General features: G+C 43.5%; 1 protein-coding gene across 1 annotated transcript in view; it reads right to left on the bottom strand.

The window, feature by feature from the left end:
- The window catches only part of ANKS1A (ankyrin repeat and sterile alpha motif domain containing 1A), a 3,005,277-nt gene that overhangs the window by 450,001 nt on the left and 2,529,209 nt on the right, over positions 1-26,067 (bottom strand). Inside the window, exon 22 of the mRNA XM_044076145.1 lies at positions 14,328-14,453. Coding sequence (XP_043932080.1) covers positions 14,328-14,453 — 126 coding nt within the window. The remainder of the gene's footprint in view (positions 1-14,327; positions 14,454-26,067) is intronic.

Raw genomic sequence — 26,067 nt, 5'->3', positions numbered from 1 at the left:
AAACTATCATAATGCAAAATACTATTTTTCCAACAAGGTTTTTTATACAAGGTGGTGGTTATACTATTATCCATCTCCTTTTTAATAGTGATATCCAAAAAATTGACACTAATGGTGGAACACTCATATGTGAAGCTAAAGAACGAAACGAACACGCGCATTTTATATTATATGCATATATATATATATATATATATATATATATATATATATATATATACACATACACATACATACACACACAGTGGCTATAAAAAAAGTGTACACTCCCCTGTTAAAATGCCAGATTTTTGTGATATAAAAAATGAGATCACAGCAAATCATTTCAAAACTTTTCCCACCTTTAATGTGATCTATAACCTGTACAATTCAATTGAAAAACAAACAAATCTGTTAGGGGGAAAAATATAAAAAAGAAATGTACAATAAGCTGGTTGCATTAATGTGCACACCCTTAAACGAATACTTTATTGAAGAAGCTTTTAATTTAATTACAACATTTAGTCTTCTTGGGTAAGAGTCTATCAACATGGCACATCTTGACTTGGCAATATTTGCCCACTCTTCCTTGCAAAAGTGCTCCAAAACTCTGACAGATTATGAGGGTATCTCTTGTGCGCAGCCCTCTTTAGGTCATCGCACAGATTTTGTATTAGATTTAGGTCTTGGGCTCTCGCTGGGCCATTCCAAAACTTTAACTGTCTTCTGGTGAAGCCATTCTTTAGTTGATTTGGATGCATGCTTGGGGTCATTGTCGTGCTGAAAGGTGAAATTCCTCTTCATCTTCAGCTTTCTAGCAGTTGCTTGTGGGTTTTGGGCCAAAAAAGACTGGTATTTGGAACTCCCTCCACCTTGACTAAAGCCCCAGTTCCAGCTGAAGAAAAGCAACCCCAAAGAATGATACTGCCACAACCATGCTTCACCGTGGGGATGGTGTTCTTTTGGTGATGCAAAGTGTTGTTTTTATGCCAAACATACCTTTTGTAATTGTGACCAAAAAGTTCACCCTTGGTCTCCTCAAACCATAACACATTTTCCCACATGTGTTTGGGAGACATGATGTATTGTTTTGCAAATTTTAGTTGGGCCTGGATGTTTTTCTGTGCAAAAAAAAGGATTCCGTCTTGCAACCCTACCCCATAGTCCAGACATATGGAGAATACGGGAGATTGTTGCCACATGTAGCACTTAACCAGTACTTACCAGAAATTCCTGCAGCTCCTACAGTGTTGCTGTATCTCTCTTGGCAGCCTCCCTGACCAGTTTTCGTCTTGTCCTTTCATCAATTTTGGAGGGACGTCCAGTTCTTTGCAATGTTACTGTTGTCCCATATTTTTTCCACTTTTTGATGAATGTCTGAACTTTGTTCTATGGTATAGCCAATGCTGTGGAAATTTTTTGTACCCTTCTCCTGATACCTTTCAAAAATGAGATCCCCTTGATGCTTTGTAAGCTCTCTGTGAACCATGGCTTTTGCTGTAGCAGGCAAAGGAGTAAATGTCAGGAAAATCCTACTAGGGCAGCTGAACTTTAATTGGGGTTAATCAGTCTATTTAACTGATGGCAGATGTGTACCCAATAAGACTGAATGCTGTAATTAAATCAAAAGGTGCTTCAACAAAGTATTAGTTTAAGGGTGTGCACATTTATGCAACCAGTTTATTGCACATTTTTTATTTTTTATATTTTTCCCCAACAGATTTGTTTTTCAACTGAATTGTACAGGTTATAGGTCACATTAAAGGTGGGAAAAGTTTTGAAATGATTTATTGTGGTCTCATTTTAGATGGTTATGTAATATATTTATTTTTGAGACCAAATGGCTTAACGGTTAAGGTCTTCCTGACCTCCGACCAATGCCTGTTTGGAGTCTGCATGTTCTCCCTGTGTTTCTGTGGGGTACCTCCCACCTCTCAAAAACATGCTGAGTTTTTCCATCTCAAAACTCACCAATGAACGGAGCTGTGGGCAGCAGCACAGACTATACCTGGTGTCCTATAGGGGGAAGAGTTGTACAAACCAACCGCTTTGGGCATCTACTGTGGTGCGCAGTATTTTCAGGATAGAACTCAGATCACAGACTGCACTCCACAGCAGGGCTAGCCACTCGGTGTAAAATATGACTATGTGATTTTAGAGCTACCTCAGTTAAGGTTCACATACGTAACACAGAGAAGGTTATGAGTCAAAGTGGAAAGAGATGATGAAATCGCTGGGGGGGGGGGGGTGAGGAGAAAGGAGAGAGTAGGATTTTGGCTGCAGGTCCTTAAGGAAAGTAACTGCTATGCAGAATACTATAATCCAAGTAACAGAAGTATTCTAACCACTAACCAACACAGGAGTGGAGGAAGGAGATTTTACCAATAGGGTATGACAGCAGGTAGGAGTACAGAAAGTAGCCAAGAGAGGGGTGGAATTTACTGTAGAAAATTAGCAAAAGAACACACAAGTTTTTTTGAGCAAATACCTAGAGAGAGGACAGAATGGTATAAGGCTAAGCAGATGCTTGGACTGTTGGGTAAGAGACTGCCTTCCTATCAGGGATTAATAACAATGTTGGCAAAGAAAAAGGGAAAGGTGCTAAATGAGAGACCAGCTGTAGTGTTTAGTTGAGTTAAGATGTTGCTGTTAAAAAAAAAAAATGGATAATTAGTAAGGCATATAAAATACTGCATCCTAGGTGTTAGAATCAATCAAAGGAGACTAGAAACGATTTGATAAGAGAACGGAATCATCATCATCTCATCCAGCCCCCTTTTTTCCATTTTTACATGGTGTCGGGGTATCGTGCTAACCGTCGCCATCTCTCTCTCTCGATTCAGTGTCACACTCCTGCCTGACTGGCACAGATCTTTCACACAATCCATTCACCTCTTTGCTGTATGTTCTAGTTTCCTCTTACCTTCTTCCCGTCTGTTCTAAATCTTCTTCGCCTGACTGTCTTCTGCACGTGCCCGAACCACTATAACCTGTTCTCTTTGATCTTTTCTGCAATTGGAGCTACTTTGGCTTCTTCTCTTATGTCCTCATTTCTTAGTCTGTCCCACAGGAATGCATCCTACCACCCTTCTCAGGTACTTCATTTCCATCACCTCTAGCTTCTTCATCTGCTCTGCCTTTACTGCCCAGGTTTCTGTACCATACAGTAGTACTGGTCGTACCACTGTTTTGTACACCTTACTTTTCAGCTTCTTTGGCATTCTTCTATCAGACTACATCTAAAAGTCAATGCCAGTTGGCTGCAACCCCTCTGGTCTCTACCCGCTTCGCTCCCCACCCCGCCCCCTATTCCCTCCTGCCTCCAGTGGTCCCACCTTTATTACACTCACAAACTCCTCCCATCTTTCCAATAGCCAACCACAGCGCTAACCCAACACTACTGCCTCCATCTTCCCACTACTATCACACCTCCTCAACTAACATGTACAAGCATACCTTACCTATGCTCACTGCATGCACTCTCCTTGCATATCTTACATCCTACCAAAGCTCCATCATTCCCCCACTCAACCACTACCACTGTACTACTACTCACACCACCACTCATGTCTCACCCTCACTCAGCTCCCCTCCTACCAACTCAAGAACCATCCCTATGCACCCCCCACATATTCTACCAACTATATTACTCAAACATAAAGCATCCCTATAACTTAACATAGTAACCCTCCCACCATACCCATTATCCAAAGAACACAATCAAAGTTTCCCTTATAAACAAACACATTCAAAAACTGAGAAAACTAATAACCTCATGCATATCAAAACTAGCCCTAAGTGGAGACATCCACCCCAACCCTGGCCCTACCATCTCCAACCCCAATCCTCATAATCAGACTAGAAATCACAACTTCTCCCATATTACAGCCAATAGAAAGCCAAGTGACTTCCTTCTACTAAGCCTAAATATTAGAAGTATATCCAACAAAGTCCATGAACTCCATGCCACCATAGACTTGTACTCCCCAGATATAGTCATCCTGACAGAAACCTGGCTAAAACCTCACATTATCAGTGAGCAAATACTCCCTACCGGTTACGGCATACTAAGAGTAGACCGGCTAAACAAGAAAGGAGGCGGTGTAGCTATAATATTTAAACAGCATCTAAACATCCAAATTTTAAAATCATCAGCTCCACAAATAGGCAATGAAGAAATAATATATACCAACCTCAAAATAAACCAAAACAAAACCATCAACATAACTGGATGCTACTTCCCACCTGGCCAAAACATCCCTCCACTAGAAAACCTCCTCAGCTGGTCTACCCACGATCTCCCCCAGGAAACTATCATTTTAGGTGATTTCAATATTGACTGGCAATCCTGTTCTGGCAACCATCCAACCCATCATGTAAACCTTCATGGCTTCACCCAATTAGTCCAGTCGCCAACCAGGATAAATAAAAACTCCAGCAAGCACACTACCCTGGACTGGATACTAGTCAGTAAGAGCCCCCAGTCATATATAACAGGCTGCTTATCAGATAGTCTCAGTGATCACTCCCCAACATTCCTACTCAAAAAATACCTATACCAAGCTAAGCCTGTCATCTACGGTCAAATACGTAAAAAACTAAACTTTTAACCCACTCACATTCATCTCATCCCTCAAAGAATGTAACTGGCATCCTCTAAAGTACCTCAGTCTTGATGACGCAGTTGAATTTTTTAATACTACCTTCCTGAGCATCCTTAATTACCATGCCCCCATAAGACTTTCCAGAACCAAAGCACAACCCTTCTCCATGGCTACAGAAAATCACTAAGTCAGAAATGAAAAACAGGGATAAAGCCTGGGTGCACTGGCGCAAAACCCCCTCAACTACACAGAAATTCCTAGAACTACGCAATAGTCAAAAAGCTAATAAAACAGGACAAATTCCAATACTACCAGTCTGCCCTAGACTCCTCCCAACACAGCCCCAAACAATTCTGGTCCTCCATAAACTCCATCCTCCACCCAGGTAAAGTCAGTAACCCTCCTCCTAACATCCCTCACTCCTCAGAAAATATTGCTACCTCATTCAATACACACTTCACACAAACCATACTATCACTAGCTAAACAACACAACGCCCCTCCCCTCCAACCCACACCTTCAACTAGTAATCTCCCCATTGCCTTCTCTTTTTCTCCTGTACCTACCTCTAACATAAAAAAACTCTTAACTAAACTTAAGCCCACCAAATTAGCAGCAGACAACCTTCTCAAGTGAATACCTAGAAATCGCAGCTGATGCTCTGGCCTACCCAGTATCCATCTTGATTAACCAATCTCTATCAGAAAGTTATGTTCCCACACTGTGGAAAGTATCACATATAATTCCCCTCCACAAAGGTGGACCCTCCACAGAACTAACCAATTACTGCTCCATAGCTATTCTCTCTCCACTCTCCAAAATACTAGAGAGATGCATACACTCTCAGGTCTCAGACTATCTCCTTACTAACAACCTCCTTTCCAATACTCAGCATGGTTTCCGACCAAACCATAGCACCACCACTGCCTTACTCTCCTTTACTAACACTATCCTTCAGCATAAAAACAATGGCGCTCTCTCCTCTGCTACTTTCCTAGACTTATCTAAAGCATTTGACATGGTCCCACACAAACAACTTATCTCTGTCCTCAATAACCTATCGTTTTCTCAATCAGTCACCAACTGGTTTCAGAGTTACCTGTCTGACCGCCAACAATCCGTTATATGGCAAAATGACACATCTCCCCAACTACCTGTCTCCATAGGGGTTCCCCAAGGATCCATCCTTGGACCTCTACTCTTCTCTGTTTTCATCAATAATCTAGCCTCTGCCACCAAACATGGCACATTCATACAATATGCAGATGACTCAACCATCATCTGCTCAGCCCAGTCCCTACCCAAACTGCAAAAAGTCACACAGGAAGCCTTTTCCTCTGCTGAAACTTGGTTATCTGATGCCCAATTAATACTCAAACCAAACAAAACTAAACTACTCATCTTCCAACCCACCAAACATACTCAAAACAACTCTCACTTTAACATCACAGCAAAAGACAACATTACTATATACCCAACTGTACACACCAAATTGCTAGGAGTGGAAACAGACAAACTAAAATTTGACATTCACATATCCATGACCATAAAAAAAGTCCACAAAAAACTAGGAGTGTTATACAGAAATAAGCAACTTCTCACCAAAGCAGCAAAGATTTCAATAGCAAATTCCCACCTTATCTCCACCCTACTTTATGCCTCTCCAATATATACCAACCTAAGGCAATGCGATCTAAACAAGCTAGAGACCTGCTACAACAAAATCGCCAAATTCGCCACAAGGTTATCCTACCATAGTCACCACCATCTCTCACTTGCGGAACTGGGCTGGCTTGAACTCCCTCACCTCCTTCAATGGTATCAACTCTCACTCACCCACAAACTAGTAAACCATCCACTAAATGTCCCATCCCTCAAGAATCTACTGCAACCCTATCGCACCACCAGACCACTAAGATCCAGCAACAAAAATTACTTGCAGATCACTAAAGCCAATAACTCTGCTGGTGAAGCACTATTCTCTGGCACCATAGCCAAATTATGGAACTACCTCCCACCCACAATTACCTCCATGCCATCATGCACCCACTTCAAAACTTCACTAAAAGCGCACCTAAAAGCATGCTGGCTATGCCCTTGCAACTCCCACTCTAATATCATCCACCCCATCCAACCACTACCTTTCTTTCCACTCCACTAACTACCTTGATTATAGCAAGCTCAGATGCTCATAAGCCTAGTACTTATTATACAGCAGGAATTTCTTATTGTAACATTTGTTAATGTCTGTTATGTACTTCACAGATAAATATTCTAGTTGTCTACTGATGTACTATGTTCGTCATCTGTAAATATGTTGTAAGTAATTGCTATGTTAAATTGCTAATCACTATGTAATCCAATGTAACTATTGTCTGTTTATTTTAACTGTGGAGCTTTTCTCCCTGGGACTCCACTGAAAATGGACCTACGTCCAGTCGGACACTCCCGGTCAACAAATGTAAATAAATAAATAAATCATTCATTCAGACAGTCCTTCTTCCTCAACCACCTCTCCCAGATACTTGAAGCTATTTACTTGTTCAACTATCTTCCATTCTATCTCAATTCTTAGCTTTTTCTGACTTCCCAATTTGCTGCCACTGTCTTATGTGTGCTTTGTTTCATCCCATGTGTCTTCAGTTTTGCATTCCATTCCCCTATCCTTTGCTGAAGTTCTTGTTCAGAGTCTGCTTGTAATAGCACATTGCCTGCATACCTTAACTTTGTTGATTTGTCCCCTCCAACCTGTTTGCTAATTTAGTCCATCACCAGTATGAACAGCAGTGGGCTCGGAGCTGAACTCTGATGTACCTCCCACTCCCACTGAGTGAGGCTGAACACTGTTCATACTTGAGTCACTAGGTTCACGTACACAGCCTGCATTAATTCTACCAATGTTTCTGGAACTTTGAACCACAGCAGTACTGCCCAGAACAGCTTTCTTGGGACCTTGTGATATGCTATCTCCAAGTCTAGGAATGCCCAGTTGGACTGTTTCATCATCTCTAGCTGCTTCTCAACTATCTGTCTCACTGCAAACATCGAGCTAATTGTACTGCATCCTGATCTGAATCTGAACTGCTCATCTCCCATCTTACATTCTTATACTGTCTGTATCGATTTATTAATCACCATCTCCAGAGCTTTTGTGCAATGTGATAGGTGTTTGTCTCTGTACTACCCACAGTTGTGTATGCCCCCTTGTTGTTGTGCACTGGCATGAGTATGCACACTCTCCAGACATCTGGGATATGCCTTTCTCTCCACACTGCTGTGTGTACCCTCAAGAGCCATGTCTTCCCTATCTCACCCAGCATCGTTATCATAATTGCTTGTGACCTCATCTGAGCCTGTTGCTTTCCCTGACTTCATTTTCCTTAGTGCTATTCTTTCTTCTTCTAGGGTGGGCTCCTCTTCTCCTCTCATCATAGGCTGTTGTCTTCTTCATTTAGAAGCTGCTGGAAGCATTCCCTCCATCTGACTGTGATGTCCTGTGGACTGGTGAGCAAGGTTGTTGCTGGCATCCCTTATGAAGGGTGTCTGACTATCTTCTTTATCTTTCTGTCTTTACCTTGCAACTAGATGCAGTTTCTTTGTGCCACTTACTGAATCACTTCCTAAAGGTCGTAGAATGCCTCTGATGCCCACTTCTTTGCTACTTCATCTCCTTTCTTAGCCTTTTTATTAACCAACCAGTATTCTTTCCTAGCCTGGTCCATCTTTTCTATCTCCCATTTTTTCCTGCAATCATCCTTTCTTTTGATGACTTCCACATTCCACCACCAGTTTTCCTTATGTACCTAGCTTCCACACCTGGCTTGGCCACATATCTGTTCTGTAGTCCTCACGCATGGTTCTTTAAAGGCATTGCTATTCTTCTTCAGCTCCACCTATTTCCTCTTCTTCTTGGAGATCTACAGCCCTGAGTAATTGCTTAAACTGTTGTGCTCTCTCTCCAGTCAACTTCCGGTCTTCAGCCTGGCTTCTGCTGGCCTTAGAGTCTTCTCTGACCACTGCTTGCAGATGATTGTGGCAGCCAGTGGTTTACGCTGTGGGCAGACTGTTTCACCGGCAATGACTTTGCAATCACTGATTCTACCGCAGTGCCTTTTCCTTACAAGGAGGAAGTCTACCTGAGTTGCATGTGGGCCACCCTTATATGTGATCTTGTTACTCACTTTCTTTCTGAACCATGTGTTGGCTACTAAGCCATTTGCTAGACAGAAGTCTAGAATGGCTGCTCCTTTATTCCTGCTACCCCATGCAGGTGGACCCAGGCAGTTCTCCTATCATGTTCTGTCCTGACATGACCACTCAACTCACCCATCATGTTCTGTCCTGACATGAGCACAACTCACCCATTATCAACTGGAAATCAGTTGGCATAGTGGTTAAGGTCTTTGCCTCCCATGCATAAGGTTTGATCCTAACTGCTGACCAATGCCAGTTTGGAGTTTGTATGTTCTCATTGTGGGGTTCCTCCCACCTACGAAAAACATGGCGAGTGTTTCCATCTCAACCTCATCAAAGAATGGAGCTGTGGGCAGCAGCACAGACTTTGCATGGTGCCCTTCCCTATAGGGGTAAGAGTTGTATAGACCAACCACTTTGGGCATCTACTGTGGTGCAAAATTATCCTCAAGACAGGAGAACATGGAACAAACACTGGGTGCAGTGACCAGACTAGCCACTCGATGATGTAAATATGGCTCTAGGTGATTCAGTTGTGCTGACTAATGTTGCCAAATGGGCATGGGTGTTTGCCAGTGATAAGTGGGTTGAGGACCCAACCTACACCAGGGACCATACTCCTCAACCTCCTAGAGCAAGAAATCTGGACAATGCCATACATAATGGGGAGACAAAGGCCCATAAATAGGGACAGTTTTTAAATATTGTTCTTACAAACTTAGAAAGTTAACAGACTAAAAGGTATTGCATTAGCATAAATTTCATAAAGGATATGAAGTCTAAAACACAAACTTCTGTCATTTTCTGACGTCAGTCCTCAGTGATTTGCCAGAAAACCACAACTTTTGAAAAAAACAGACCAAAAGTAAGAGACAAAAATCTGAACATTTTGTGAAAATCTGGACAGTTGAGAGGTATGGCAGGGACCCACGTTACTGGTGGGAGAAGTGTATGAGCCCGTGTTAGCGAGTGTGCTCCCACCATAAAGTAGCTCTGGGTCAATGGGCTACTGGCCAGCCAGTATCCAGCTGCAGAGCTTGGGTTACCAGGAATAGTCATGCTCAGTGAAAGCTGGACATAAAAATCAACCAACTTGCCAAACATTATCTAAGAATTGCTATACTCAATGTAGGCTCACTAACAGGATGGAGCATGGAAGAGGATGGCATGATGGTACACAGGAAGTGGACACCCTATGTGTCCATGAGACAAGATGGAAGAGCAGTGCAGCAAATCCACTTGGCTTGGGATCCAGAGTCTACTACTCAAAAATTGGACACGGTTCTTTCAGTCAGCTGTTATGCTTTTTGATATCGCTCAAGCAATTTCTTTTGAAACACTGGAAAAGGTTTCACTGGTGCAGTCTCTCTGCAGGCTTTATTACCAGAAGAACAAGTAGTAGAATCTCCTTCTGTTTCACAGCTCACTTTTGTTGGACAAACTTTTGTATTTCCTTCTTAGCATATTCTGCATCAAAAAATGATTTTGAATTTCCAGGGAAGAATATTCTGAAAAATAGCTGCATACAGCACCCTAAATCTCATGCCTGCTTCTCGACATTCCCAGATTACTGGAATGAGTTTAACTCTCTTCTGCCTGGAGTACAAGGAGTAATCATTTTTCACAAACACCCCACTGTCTCACACTTTCAATACTCTGTCCTTCTGCCACAGTTTTGTCAGAATCAGCTCTTTCTGCTGGTAGGACTAGATCTTTACTATTAAAGGTCTAGTTTACTTTCTCATGGCTAGGTTTAAAGCACACACGATGTACCCTTTCAATTAACAATTTCTGCTGTGGAACACCAGTTCAGTTGTTTATTTGTGCTTTCATAAAATTAATATAATCTGTTCCTTCCAGCTTCTCTGGCACAGCAGAAAATCTCAGGTTTTCCCTACATGCTCTGTCCCCTAATTCTATTTTTTTTTACATCTCTTCCAGAGCAGACTCATACTTAGCCCGCTTTTTCATTCCGACCTCTAATTTTTGCAGTTTTATCACCTCACCTGAATATTTGTTTAAAGCTTTTCCACGTTTTCCAGCCTTTTGTTATTTGAATTTATATACCCCTTCAGTGTTTCATGTATTTTAATCACCACTGTGTACATCTGACGTCTTTTTCCTCTAGGTTACTGGAAGACATGTTTTGCACCAAAGCTGGAGCTTGCACTGCTTTTTGCTGAACAGCTGCAGAATTCTTCCCAGTGTTTTCTCCCCACTTTTTCTGACTGATTTTCTTTCAGGTTCTCTGAATTTCTGTTTTGCTGGCATCCAGGCAGTGAGTGCACTTACTAACTAGTTACTGAAATTGACCCAGAAAGACAAATTCACTAGCTCTCACTTCTGAGTTTCTGTTTTCACATTGAGACAGCTGAAATAAAGCTGCCGCTCACTGTGCAGCCATCTTGGAAGTTCTCTGCATAGTTTTATGTTATCCAAAAAATATTAATGTATATAATTCCATTTTACAGATTAAAACAGGATGATTTAATGAAGATGGTTAAAAAAAGACAGGGCCAGCAGCTTTTATGAAAAAGCAATATATTCAGGCAGACAAACAGTACCTACCACAGCAGGACAGGAAACCAGCCAAGATCTACCCCTAAGCTAAAAAAATACTATGCTTGAATGGCAGTTACACATCAAACTCCCCCCAATGAAGCCTTTTCAGTCCAAGACACTGTAAGACATGAAGAGTAAGTAGCCTTTGTATGTTAGCATGCACCAAAACAGGTAGCTGTTTTAAGTCTGATGTTTCGCAAAAGAATCAGTTGACATCTCTAAACAAAGAAAAGATCAACTTCTGCCCGTCAGAGGGAGCTGACAAAAATAATGTTTTTGCCTATGGAGACACAGATGGAGTAAATTCCAGAATCCTTGGGTGAGCGATTTTTGTTAATAAATTCTATCCCTTTGGAACAGGTTTCTTGTCTTTCAATGACTTCTCCTGATGAACTACTAACTTCTTCCTTGACTTCTTGGCGATACTGTACTGGAGGGCCTCACCAGTTCGTTTTGCACAGAAGTGTGCGTGTCGCAAATTGAGTGACAACCCGGTCTGCATATGTAATTTGCTCATTCATACATTATATGAGAATATTAACGTAAATTAAATGTACACAAACGGTTAATGCAGTATCGCACGTGCATACATGATGTGATAATATTAATGTAAATGAAATGTACATACTACATCCAAAACAAAAGGTTAATGCTCTATAAAACTGTTTGGTGAGAATCCAAGATGTCCAAGTACAACACCACCTTCATTCAGGCAATCACCTCTTCAATTCTGAATGTGATTGCCTTCTTGCAGTCCTTCAGCATCATTCCAGAGGAGACAACCTGTCACAAGTGTGGATGCAAGGCTGCCCTTATACCTCATAAAGGCACATATGTATGGAGGTGTAGAGCCAAGAAGTGCAGGAGAAGAAGAGGGCTGATGACAGGAACCTTTTTCAATAAGTCATTTGCCTCTGACAACCCTGGCGAAAATCCTCTACTGCTGGCTTCGGAGGTTACCTGTGACAATAGTTGCTGACCACCTAGGTGTCTCAGTGAAATGTATGGTGGACTGGTATCAGTTGTCGCGTGATGTCTTCTCCTGGAAACTTCTGCAGGACCCCATGCTTCGAGGGGGTGCTGGGAAGGAAGTGCAAATAGACAAGTGCCTCTTGATACGTGCCAGGTACAACCATGGCAAAAACCTGGCAAAGGAGAACACGTGGGTATTTGTTACATATGACTGCTCATTTAAAAACTCTTACCTGACTTTTGTAGACCGTAGAGATGCTGCCACCTTGCTGCCCATTTTACAGAAACGTGTTGCCAGGCACTGTTATTGTTTCTGATGAGTGGGCAGCATACAAGAGAACAGAAGCCATACCAGGTATGCATTACAGGCACCTGTGTGTAAATCATTCACAAAACATTTTGAATCCTATGACGGGTGCACACACTAATGCTGGGGAGGGTATGTGGGCAAACTTTAAGCGACACTTTACGGGTATGAATGGTACCTGTCCGCACATGGTGCCTAGCTACCTGGACGAGTTTATGTGGAGGAGCAGATATGGCAATGACTTTGATACTTTATTTGTTAACTTGCTGAATCACATATGCGAATTCCAGGAAGCTGTTCTTAGGAAAGGTCCTGCCAATGATACTAAGGAAGAGTCAGCTGTGACAACTGCACCAAAAAGGGTCCGTTTGGACATTAATTGGGACAATGAACCATCGCATTCCGACTCTGACAAAGAGAACTATAATCCTGCACAGTAAAATGCCTGATGACGTGTTTTGCTGCTAACGTTTGATTTTGCTTAATCTTTTTTGGTTTCATTTGTTTGGACAGTAAAAAGCCTGATGAAATGTGTTTTGCTGCTAACGTTTGATGGTTTCGTTTCTTTGCTGGCTATGGTGCAATAAAACCTGTCAATTACTGATGTTGGTAACAGTTTACTGTTATATTTATTGTCATATTACATGTTAGTGCGCTTGTTTTCTTTTTACATTTTGTTGTACATTCGGAGAGAATGCATATTCATGAATGACATCTCATGGGGGTGGATTTTGGGCGGGGCTTGCTACTGCACATCTGGCGAGGCCCCCAAGTACAATATCGCCGACTTCTTCCCCAAATATTTATTTAACTGCATTTTTCTGGAAGAAATTAAGCCACTGCTTTTTGTCTGGATTCTGGTGGCTTGTTTAAACACTGCAGTGCTAATGTTCTCCAGTGTTATCAGGGCTCAATCAGTACACACACTTTGGGAGAAAGGGAAATTTAGGAGCTATGACAATCACATAAATTTATGAATTTCAAAAGAAGGATATATAAGAACGGGAGTCCAGAGATGAAATGAAGTGAAAAACAGCCGCCAAAATGAGAAGCAGAAGATGCTATGCAGTAAATACTGCTTTAGGTGAGAACAAGAGCTATGTAACTCTCAACATGATGAAAAAAAATAAACAGAATGAACACCAATCTGACCTATAACAGTGAACCATATTGCTCATCTACATGAGTGCAAACTAGCATGGCCGTACATTGTTCCCTGCAGGAAAGGAATTTCAGCCTGCAGGAGATGTGCTAATCTAAATGTTATGATTTACATTTTCTTTGTCTTCTTCCCTTCCTGGATGTACGATGGCTTTGCTTTTCCTCTTGGGTTGCTATGGTTCTACTGGGGCTATTCAGTTCTGACAATTAGACACTCGTATATCACTTATATACCTTACACTACGGACATAGGATGCATGTCTGAGCTACAGCACGTGGAAGGAGCAAAGGCTTTGGTACACTGGCTGGATATTAGACCATCCACAGCAGGATATCCCAGATGTAAGGAATACTGCAAAAGTGATAAGGAAGGACATCAACTGCTCTAGAGTAAATGAACATGCAGCAAAAATGTAACTATTACAAAGGAGCATAAATGTGTCTCATTTGTCACAAAATTAAATGCAGTACCCAGTACTCAAACACAAAGTTTTACATTGCTATCCGATATTCTTTTAATTAAAACAAATGGCTATGCATTCACTCACATTGGCCTCATACGCGCAAGACTCAAAAATGAGCTTTTCAGGCTGGTGCTGCCAGTTCTGAACAGGTGCATATGGTGCAGCAAGGCTTGGTGGTCGGAGGGTTATCTTCGGCTCACGAGACTCTCCCTGAAATAGGACAGTACAACATTATGTAACAGCAGCCCTCTCACTTTCTAAACTGAAATAAATGTGACAATTACTAGTTGTTATAACATATCCTGGATCTGAGTGCGGGTAACAGTTTCTTATGTACAAGGTTTGATCCTGACTGCTGGTAATAGTTGTTATAACTTAAGAAATGTAAACATTGGTGAGTTGCAACAAGATTTCAATTTAAATAATCTAAAGTGCATCCAGAACAGGCATCTTTGTAACAGCAGCTATCATCCCCGGCATTCATCACTGAAGATGCAAGCAAAACAAATTACAGCTATGTTGGCATACTCAGCACAGAAGCACATTTATATGCAAAAATTAACAATGCCTGGCAGCACAGAAGACGCACAAGATAGCATTGTCACCTCACAGCAAGAGGTTCCCTGGTTCAATTCTCAGCTGGGATGTCTTCGGTGCAGAGTCTGCATGTCCTCCCTGTGTTTGCGTGGGTTTCCTCCCACATTCCAAAGACATGCAGTAGGTGGAGTGGAGACACTAAATTACTCATAGGCGTGTAGTGTGGAAGAACGACTGTGGCACGGCTTGCCACCCAGTGGTGTAAACTTGGCTCTAGATGATCATCACTGTTGAAGTGAGACCCTGACCCCATGTGCAAAAATGGGAAAAGGGGAGGGTGGATGGCTGGCTAGATGGATTAACAATGCAGTGTCTTTACTAATGCTTGGGAATAAGCTGCACCACAGGTAGAAATCTGTATTCCAGTCTAACTTTCAGAGCACTAATATCTCACAGAGAGTTGGTTTTCTTTCCGCATCAAGGCCTTCAATGCAACACTCAGCGGGACTCAAAGAGACAGAGGGAGAGAGGGAAGCTCATTGTATAAAAAAGTATGCTATTGACAAGTGTGCCCATCCAAGCTGGAAAGGAAAGGTTGCTGACCTAATAAAGTTAAGGTGTGAGACCCCCCCATAAAGGGCATGGGCCACAGGACAAGAATTAAAGGATGCCATTCCATTCAAAATATCAGTATGCAAACCTAACAGAAGCTTACAATGGCACAGGTGATCCTTTTATTCAAATATCTACAGTCATGGTGAGTATGCTCCCACATCTGTACCTGTACTATGCTCATTATAAGGATCACAGTATCATTCACAACAAATGGGGAGAATACTAAAGCAGAAAGAAAAATAGCCACAGCTGTAAGGAGAAAAATCAGCATAACAGAATAATGACCACTTCCCTAGTTTCTCTTTCTCTTGCACTCTTTTTTCCTGCAATTTCATTCATTATACAAACTCTAGCCAACAATGGCCATGCAGAGGAAGACAAATCAGGAGGAGAGAGGGTGGGAGATTACCCTGTGACAGTACTCGTTGATGCTTGAACATCTTTTGTTATGGCTACCATACACACATTTCTACTACGCTTTACTGCAAGAACCACTGCTGATGTAGGCTTGCATCTCCTTGGAAAGAGTTCCAAAACAGTTAAACTAACTTCCTAGGCCTGTGATGCAGATGTTGTCGGAGCATGCACTGTAAGACTGCAGCAGCAGACCTTGCCCTGCTCCTGGACTGAAGATTCAGTCTGTAATGTCTAGAAAATGTGTGCACAGTAGTCCATGTAGCGGTCTCACAAATACTCTAGGCAGGCACACTGCTAAGTGTGGCTATTGTGGTGGATGCTGCACTGGTAGAATGGGCTCTCATAGTCCCTCTAGGATTTTCCTATTTTCCTGCAACAAAAGGAAATGGACTTTGCTGGCCATTTAGACAGTGCTTACCTAAAGTCTATCCTGCGAAGCATGAAGGAGTCAAACAGACAGACTGTATGAGTTACTTGGTCTTCGGTATACATCTCATCTGCTTGTATAAATCCTTTAAGTGCAAAATCCTCTTCCTTTGTTCTGGAGCAAAGATGGTACTTCATCTGCTTGTGTTCTAACTTGCATACCAACATGAGGATGAATAATAGTTATGCACTCACCATAACTTGGTATCTGTGGTATCCATAGTCACCATTCATCATGTATGGGTCTAGGATCTGACATCGGATACGAGCCGGCACACTTAGACAACAGTAGACAACAGCTTAGCTCAAGGTCCTCCCCATCCATAATGCTCTGCTGCCTTCTAACCCCTCAGATAGAGTTTGCCCTGGAGAAAGAAGACTGACAGAAGATACCTGCCACCAGAAAAGGTCCAATAAAATCCTGCCAATCCATCAGTAAGGGGGCTGGAGGGTGGGACCATGATGAATGGGGACTATGGATAACACAGATATGAAGTTATGGTGAGTACATAACTATTAATCTGATGTTATTCAAGTCACCATTCATCACATACGGGTCAGAGTCCTCAGCTACCCAAAATTATTGGGTGATCTCAAGGAAGGACATGCCGAAGAACCATGGAGCCAAAGGAAGCCCTTCCTCTAGAAACTAAATTAAGTTTGTAATGAAAGCTGAAGGTATGAGGAGCGGATCAAGTTGTCGCTGCAGAAATGTCATCCAAAGACTGACAGGCTACTAAGGCAACTGAAGTGGCCACTGACTTGGTGAAATGAGCACTAATTGGTCCAGGCAAAGGAAAACCATGTGAGGAGTAAATGTAAGAAATGCACTGGAAAATCCAATGGGAGATAGTAATTTTTGACACAGCTTGGCCCTTCCTGTTAACTGAAAAGGCCACAAGCAATTGGCCTGAGAAGTGAAAGGGCTTAGTTCTATGTAGATAGACACAAAGCTGACAAACATCTAAGGTATGTAAAATGTAGTCTCCTTTATTAGCAGAATTAGGGAAGAACACTGGAAGTTGGATTGAGATTTGCCTCAGTGGCCACACTGGGCATAAAGGAAGGGTTGGGTTTCAAAGCCGCTATCTTTATGAAATATTAAGTAAGGAGGCTTAATGGTAAGAGCCTGCAATTCTGATACTCCTTTTTTGCTGAGGTTTTTGCTGAGGTTATAGCCACTAAAAAGACAGTCTTCCAAAAAAGAAACAAAGCTGCAGGATGTAGCAGGCTCAAAAGGGGATTTAGTTAAAGATTGCAGCATCTGAGTAAGATCCTATGGTGGAGAAAGGTCCTTGACCAGAGGGAACAACAAAAACACACCTTTCAGGAAGGCTTTGCAAAGCTGAGAAGAAAAGTTAGGGTCATTATTGAGATGAAAATTATAAATTGCTGCCAAATGGACTTTGATTGTAGAAAAAAACTAGCGCCCTCCTTAAAAAGGGAAGCCAAGAAAAGGAGAATGTCAAGAATAGGAGCCGAAAATGGATCGAGATTCCGTCCTCTAGCCCAGATGGAGGATCTCTTCCACTCACTTCTGTAAACTCTCTTGGTGGAAGACTTCTGAGAAGCAAGGACAATGTCCCTCATAGGGGACGCTAGCCTGGACTTAGCAATAATCACTGGAAGTGGACAAACCAAGTTGTCAGATGGAAGGTCTGCAGATTCAGGAGCTGACGAAGCAACGGATTGGAGATCAGATCCAGCACTGGATCGAGGGGGTGCTTCAGATGAGATCGTAGTAGAGGGAACTACACCTGCCAAGGCCAGAAAAAGGGGCAATGAGGATCAACTGCATCCTGAGGGATTTTGCTTTCTGAAGAACACTTGGAATTAAGGGTAATGGTGGAAAAGCACAAAGAAGACCTGGAGGCCAATCGTGAGTCTGTGTGTCCTGGGGGGGGGGGGGGGGTCAAAGTGAAGTAATTGTTGCATTTGTGATTGAGAGGGGAAGCAAACAAATCACAGTTCGGTTGGCCCCACCGAATGAAGATCTGCTTCACCAGTGAAGGATTCAGGGACCACTTGTGAAAGGTCAGTATAGCCTTGCTCATGCTCCAGGAATGTGCGTTGCAATGAGAAAGCTCCCTGAGGACATCACCCATTCCCAAACCTTCATAGCCTCGCGACAAAGCAGATAAGAAAGTGTGCCCCCTTGCTTGTTTATGTACCACACAACAGCCAAACTGCTTTCGTCCCCAAAGGGAGCCAATCCTTAATGGCTTGCAATGACAGAAGGGCTGCTCTTATTTCCAGAACATTTAAGTGCAGCTTGTTCTCCGAATGGGACCACGCCCCTAGGACAGTCTTTCTCTGAAAGGGTCCCCACCCTAGGAGGGAAGCGCTCGTGGTCACCATGGCGGTTGGAACGGGTGGAGAAAACAGCCTGCCTGCTAGGAGGTCCAGGAAAAGCATCCACCACAATAGGTGTCTCCGACAAATTGGAGTGAGACGAATGGGGATTGACAAGGGATGAAAAATGGCAGACCACTACGGTCCACTGTAGCACTCTCGTATAGTATCTGGCCAGCGGGACCAGATAAATGGTAGCCCTGAGAATGAGTGATGCTCAGAAGAGCCTGAAAATGAGACGGGATAAGAAGCACACGTCGGAGAGGAAGAGCTGCAATCTCTGAGGTAGTGTTCAGCTGACTGCCTATAAATTCCAGCTGTTGAGACGGTATTAAGGCAGATTTGGCCAGCTTCACTGTTATCCTCAAGTGATCGAAGAGAAGAAGGAAGTGTGTGTTCTCCACCAGTTGATGCTTTGTGGGGGATGTAAGGAGCCAACTGTCGAGGTAGGGAAACACCTGGAATCCCTGCAGCCTGAGATGAGCTGCCACCACTGCCACTGCAAAGGGCAGGGCTCTGAATTGGAAGTGATCGGCCCCTAAATGAAAGCAGAGGAATCTGCTGGACTGCCTGTCTATTTTGATATGATAGTACGTATCCTGGAGATCCACAGAGCACATCCAGTCATTCTTGTGCAGAAGGAGCACAATGACTGAACAGTGACCACCTGAAGCTTCGATTTCTTAACTGACAGGTTTAACTCACTGAGGTCCAGAATGGGACGTAGGTCTCCCGTTTTCTTGGATAGCAAAAAGTAGAGGAAGCAAGTTCTGGATCCTATCTGTCCTGTGAGGACCTTTTGGATGGCTCTCTTTTGAATGAGGTTGGTGACTTCTCAGACTGGATGGCATGTCTGGGAGAGTTCTGCTTCTTGGTGAGGGTCTGATAAAGGAATGTAGTAGCCCATGGACATGATTCTTAGCACCCACTGATAGTTTGTGATGTTTGCCCAGGCTAAAGGGTGCAAAGCCAACCAACCACGGACTGCCTCCAGGGAGGGATAGTCGGGCAATGCCTCAGAGGCTTTGGAAGGGTTTCTCAGAGAAGGGCTCCCTGGAACCTTGGGTTTGCAGGCCTCCTCTGCCTCTAGGGTGACGTCAACCATTGTAACCCCTCCCCCATCCCCTGAAGGAGGAATCCTCTTGAGCTTCCTGAAAGGAACACTGCTACTTATGGAACTACATTTTCCTGTTCCCTTTTTGGGCCTTGGAAGAGGACCTTTGGGGGGTAGAAAATGTGATGCCTACAGCCAACAGCATCTTCCCCTCTTGCTTGTGCAGGTCAAAGTCTCCTTAAGGCTAGGTCCAGGGGATGTTGGTGAATGACACTTTAAAGGCCTCTGCAAACCTGCATAAACACAGCTAGACATGACTCCTGATGGCAACGCATGTACCTGCCACCTGTGAAGAACCCTCTGCAGTGTTGGATATTAACCTCATGGACAAATTAGCAAGTGACATAAGAGTGGCCAGCTTGAGAGATGCACTTAAAGTCCTCCGCAATCATGGACTCTGAGGAGAAAGCTGAAAGCTCCTTTATCAAATCCCTCTGCAGACAGGTAAAATGGGTCAGATACTTCAGAGCTTGCAGGCTGAAAGATGCCGATGTGAACACCCACTTTCCAAATCTGCCCAACGCTCTTGATTCATGGTTGGGAGGATGGACAGATGAACTCTGCTCTGCCAACTCTTTCTTGGTGGCAGCAGCCACCATAATCGCATCAAATGGAACCACCTTGGACCAGAAGGCTTTATCCGATGGTGGGCTTAAAAATTTATCTCCTCTTTTGGGTACTGGCTCCACCATATCAGGTTCCTTCAAGGCCCTGCTGGCAATAAGGTTGATTAAAGCATCAGCAAAGGGGGGACACCCAAGAGGTACATGTGACCATACCAAAAGCCTCCAGGAACACTGTTCCTCAGAGGACAGGGGCTGAGCAGACTGACTGCCCTTGGCCTTAGGAATCTCCAGTATGTCTCCAAAGGAGACGTCATCGGGCGGTGACCTTGGGGACCTGCCCCCTTCATCGACATCCATGTCCTGCATGAGAGACTCCATAGGGGAGTACAGATGTCTCCTCTTACATGCCCTCTTCTGAGGCACTTCCTCCACAGGAGGCTCAGGAGAAGACTTGGAAGAGGAAGGGACCCTTATGGGGGGAACTCCCCCCCGGAGGCTAGACTGGACGGGCTGACTGGAAGCAGGGTGATGGGGTCTGCTCAAATTCTGAGGCTGGGATGGAGTACGGTGAATCGGATATGTTACTCTGGCAGTAGAAAGGGATCTTTTCACTACCTAGAACGTAGAGGGGCTGGATGAGGCCCCCTCCCCCACTAACACCACAAAAGAGAAGGGAGCAGACCCTGCCAGAACCCCCAGCCCTCCAGACAGTGCAGGTCCAGAGCTATCAAGTGCCAAAGCACCGAGGGGCAGATAACAGTCCGAGAAGCATGGACCCAAACTAGTCCCCTCAGACTCTGCAGCAACAACCTGGACAGCTGGCCCTGCCTGTCCCAGGGGAATGGGAACAGAACCGTCCATAGACCCTGATGGAGTAGGGACAAAGAGAGTCGCAGAAACCCCCATCGCCTCTACGCAGTGCACCAGCTCCCCAGAGTCCAATCTGTGCAAGGTCGGATGAGAAGAAGGTATGCGGGGAGGGGGAGAAGGCTCCCTAAGCCTTCGGGCTGGGGAAGCCAAAAGCCTCAACTCAATTTGAGCTTTCAAAAAGGACCACATCATTCTGTCCATGTCTGAAGGCAGGATGCTCCTGGAGGATCAGGAAGAAATGGAGGACCTAGCTGGAGATCCATGTAGGGACCCCAAAGATCTTCTCCGATGATCTGGAAAATGGGCCCTGCATGGAGGGGCAAACAAATGATGCCATCCCTAAGGGACCAAAATCCTCTACAACAACAGGATCCCGCAGGGGTCTCGGATCCGACCGAGCCAGGTCTGAGGAAACATGAGAATCCGAGGAAGGAGATCTCAGATCTGTGACAAGTGTGGTCTGGCTTGGATGCAAAGGCTTCAGACCAGAAGCCTTGGATCCGGGAGTCGAAAGCAGAGTCCTCGGATCCAAAGACCTGGAACTGGAGGCCTTGAATCCGGAAGTCGACTCCCTAAGAAGCCCTCACATCAGAGGTTCTTAGATCCGACACCACTATGGCTGGAGTCGGATCCGGCAGCCTAGCTTGTTTAGAAGGAGCCTCCCCTGAGGAGAAAGAAGGGGAAACCTTTCTTTTATGGCCAGAGGGGCCTGACCTGGTCAAAGATTCTTTGACGAGGGACCCCCCCCCCTTAACCAAGCCTTTTAGTAACTTATTCTGGTCAATCAGGGCTCTGGGGTTGAATGCATCGCAAGTGCAGCATTCAACCTCTAGATGGCCAGCACCGAGACAGTAGAAGCCCTCCTAGTGCGAGTCAGAGACAGGCATCTTACACCCGCATGAGGACACCCCTTGAAACCTAAAGGTTTCTCTGACATGGAGAAAAGCCCAGGCAACCAATACCAGTGGAAATAACAAAGGACAGTACCACAAACAGGGCTGAAGTCTAAACAAAGTCGTCAGTCCTATCTCAAGCAAAACACTAACTGAATCGCAAAAGTCAATGGCAATTAAAGGAAACCACACCAAAAGAGCAACTACTCCCAGAGAGAATTACTACTACACTAAGTAAACAGGGAAAAAGATGCCAAAAAAACAAACCAACAGGAGGGGAGAAAGGGTTTGGGACTAGACAAGAAACTATAGAGGAACTTTAAGAAGTGAAATATAAGACAATACTAAGAAAAATCCCAAAAAGAAACACCTACTTACAAAACAATAGAATAACTCAAGGAGCTGAGCAATCTGGGTCTAACATATACATGAGGCGAACGAGATCTGAGGGGTTAGAGAGCATCAGAGCATTATGGGATGGGAGGAGCTTGAGCTAAGCTGTTGTCTAAGTGTGCCGGCTCAGATCCGATGCTGGATCCTAGAACCATACGTGTTGAATGATGACTAGGACAACATCAGATAGAAAGGTTAGTTTGAAAGCTGGGTCCATCAATGTTAAAGGCTCTGCAAGGCTCTTTACAGGTGAAGCTCAGAAATGCTAGCTGAGAAAAAGCTACTGCTTCTTGAACAAGAATTACAGAGCTGTCAAAGTACTATCTTGAAATCACTGGGTAGGGATGAGAGGCAGACACTAACAACTGATCAACTTTTTACATATAAATCAATGTAATACCCAGAATTAGTGGAGGACTCCAGCACCAGCTAAGGACATCCAAGCAGCTGTTGAACTCAGAAGTGAAGTGGAAACATCCTCAGAAGCTATTTCCCATGGGTAAGGGCACACTGTAGCATTGACACTTAATATGAACATCTGAATGGTTTTGTTTCATGGTCAGCTGAGAGCACTTTGGACATGAAAAAAAAAAGTGCTGGTACCAAGCAACACTTGTCCTTGTGAAAGACTATGTAGGGTTCCATACACATTAAAGCCTGCAACTTTGAAAGTTTTTTTTTTTTGCTGAGGTAACAACCACTAAAACACATTCTTCGAAGATAAAGTGAAGTGATATTCGTATGATCGTTTTTTTTCTAATACAAAGATAAGGTCTCAAGAAGCGTGGGATGGGCACTGTTCTCCTTGGGGACCACAAGTTAAGAACCATCTTTAAAGAGCATCTGCAAATGTGTTTTCTGAATATTTGTTTTTCAAGATAAGAGCGTTTGCATGCATAGCCATGCATATGCTGCACTCCTGTTAAAACACAAACATTTCTTTAAATAATTAAAGTAAAAAATAACTTTAAAAACACTTGCCATTCTTGTACTAATTAGATGGGCAGTCAGCATATAATTACATCACTAGGTAACTGCTAACTGGTGTCAGCTGTAATGCCCACAGAAATGCAACTGTAAAGTAGTTAAATAACCAACATGTTAAAGTAAGAGCTTGGCAAAATAACCAACATGATTATTTTTATTCCCAAACTGCTAATGTAACAGGTTGGCAATTACCTAATTGCATAATAAATGTGTAATGCCAATCAGTGGCTACTCACCCTACGATGCAATTATATGCTACCTGCCTGTCCAATTAATGCAAGATGACAGGAAGTGCGTTAGCCACACGACTCTGTTCAGGAGGAGATTTTACAGATGCTTTTATCATGCTGTAAAAAGAAAACTTTGTTTTGCAACAAAAAAAGATGCACGAGAACACCATTTTGTTAAAAATGAAGTACTGTTAAAAAAAAGCCTTTCAAAAACGGCGACTGTAGAGATTCAGGTCAATGAAGGCTCCAAGTGCAGGCAAGCTGAAAGTGCTGAGACGTACCTTAAAGAGTATGCAAAACCCTTATCAAACAAATATGTCAAATATAGCAAGACATCCTGGAATGAGGATGCTTTCAGTAAAATGCTATGGTCACTAGACCATATATTTAATTTATGCCAATTTGCTAGTTTCGACTACCTGGCTTTTCTGTAGATTTGTAGCACCACAACTAGAAAGGAGTCCAAACATGGATTCAGTTGTCTAACCCCAGACTGGTATTGTGAAACCATTAAAACGTGTGCATTTTGTACAAGACTCACCTTGCTGGGTTAACAGTGTGCAAGTGGTTGAGATGTCAAGTGGGTCTGGGCTTAACTGCACCAGCTGAGAAACACATGACTGACTTAGCCAAAGGGGCAAATAGGATGAGAATTACTCTGTCTTCTGTTCAACAATGGATGGCTCCTTTAAGAAGTGAAAGGCATATAGGAGCCTTATGTTTTACTTGGCTGAAAAGACAATGCTGTCCATACCTCCATGCAAAAGTACCTGATGCAGAATTTGAGTTGATGGCAGACAGGAGAAGACTACAGGTTCATCTTTGGAAACTCCAAATTTAGTGCCAGATCACAAATTTTGGGGACCAATGTCCATTCTCTGAGACCAAGGATGGAAATGCTCAGCTAAGCTACTAATTTGCTATGGGAGAGGCACTGTAAAAGGTCTGCAGGTGTGGTTTTGGTTACCATGCCAAATTACAGTTTACCATGGGCAGTCTGCATGGTTGATAAGACTGAGTTCTCCCTCCCCACAACTGTGTACACAACCATTTACAGGAAGCCATGGATATTTGTAGTGCATACATCAGGAATAGTTCCCCTTGATAGTGATGTCTTGATTCAGTCCTGGAGTTTCACCTTTACAGAACCTTCAGGGCTTCTGTATACCCCCTCCCTACAAGCATAACTGGACACAAACCACAAAAATGATCTGCCACCCCTGGTTGGCTTGCACATGGTTTGTCTGGGTTAATTTAAATTAAAGATACCTTCATAAACAAGATGAGGCCAGAGGAAGGGAAACTAGACCTGACGAGGTCAAAAGGGAATAACGATGATGATTGTGCTCCTCAATCTGGATGCTTTCTATAGTAATTTGGGAATTAGTGGTAACAGGATAAGCATGGGAGAGAGAGGAGGGCCAATCAAGGACTTGAGCTTCTCTCAGTGACTACCCCTGTGAAGGAATCAGGTCAAAGAACCTGCTGCACTTGTTGTTGAAGAGAGAAGCAAAAAGATAGCAGCAAAGCTGACACATCAACACTAAGCCCCACCCCTTGCCACACCTTCACCTACCAATACTGCTAACATTGCTTACCACATTAACCTACTTAACTCAATTCCCGAACACCTACCTCACCTCCCCACCTCACTACACATCCAACTTCCATCAGGCTACCCTACCTGCCTTCTCTCCTCCATATCACCCGAACTCTATCCCACCTACGCAACCCTATATTATATAAAATCAAAACACCATCTCCCACACCCCAACAAATATGCTATCTATCCATACCTGAAATCACCATCCAAATTAGGCTACATAAAACTCATACTTCATCAAGTCTGCCTATCTCTCTCCGTTGACATCCATCCCAATCCAGGCCCTAGCTACTCCCCACAAACAGACCCTCCCAGCAACCATAAGTCCATACGCTTTACACAAACAATGCTCAAAGCCTCCAAAACAAAATCCCTACCTTCCATATCTTGCTCTCCCACAATCAACCTGACATTTTAGCCATCACAGAAACCTGGCTAAAGCCATACATAGAAGACTATGAAATACTCCCACCCAGCTACCAAATGATCCACACTGACAGACCCAATAAAAAAGGAGGTGGGGTAGCCATAGTCTACTCCTCCTCCTACCCAGTTACCCCATACACCAACCACGTCCCCAATTTCTAAACCTCTGAACTAATTACAGCCCACCTACAAATCTCTTTGCATAGCCTGACTATACATCCCTCCTAGTAGTGACAACGTCCCATTACTGGAAGGTATCTTCTCATTGTTCTCCTCCAACATCAAAAAAGTACAGTTGTGTACACCTACCATAAATGTAGATGTTCGAGTGTCTTCACTGTTGCAGTCATAACTGTAGGGTGTTCCTGCCGGCAGGCAGCCCGAGGTCGGCCAGA

Source organism: Protopterus annectens, chromosome 7.part0 (genome assembly GCF_019279795.1).
Source record: "Protopterus annectens isolate FY-2018-M chromosome 7.part0, PAN1.0, whole genome shotgun sequence".
NCBI lineage: Eukaryota > Metazoa > Chordata > Ceratodontiformes > Protopteridae > Protopterus > Protopterus annectens.
Note: the sequence above shows the minus strand (reverse complement) of the source record. Positions and strands in the feature narration are given on the sequence as shown.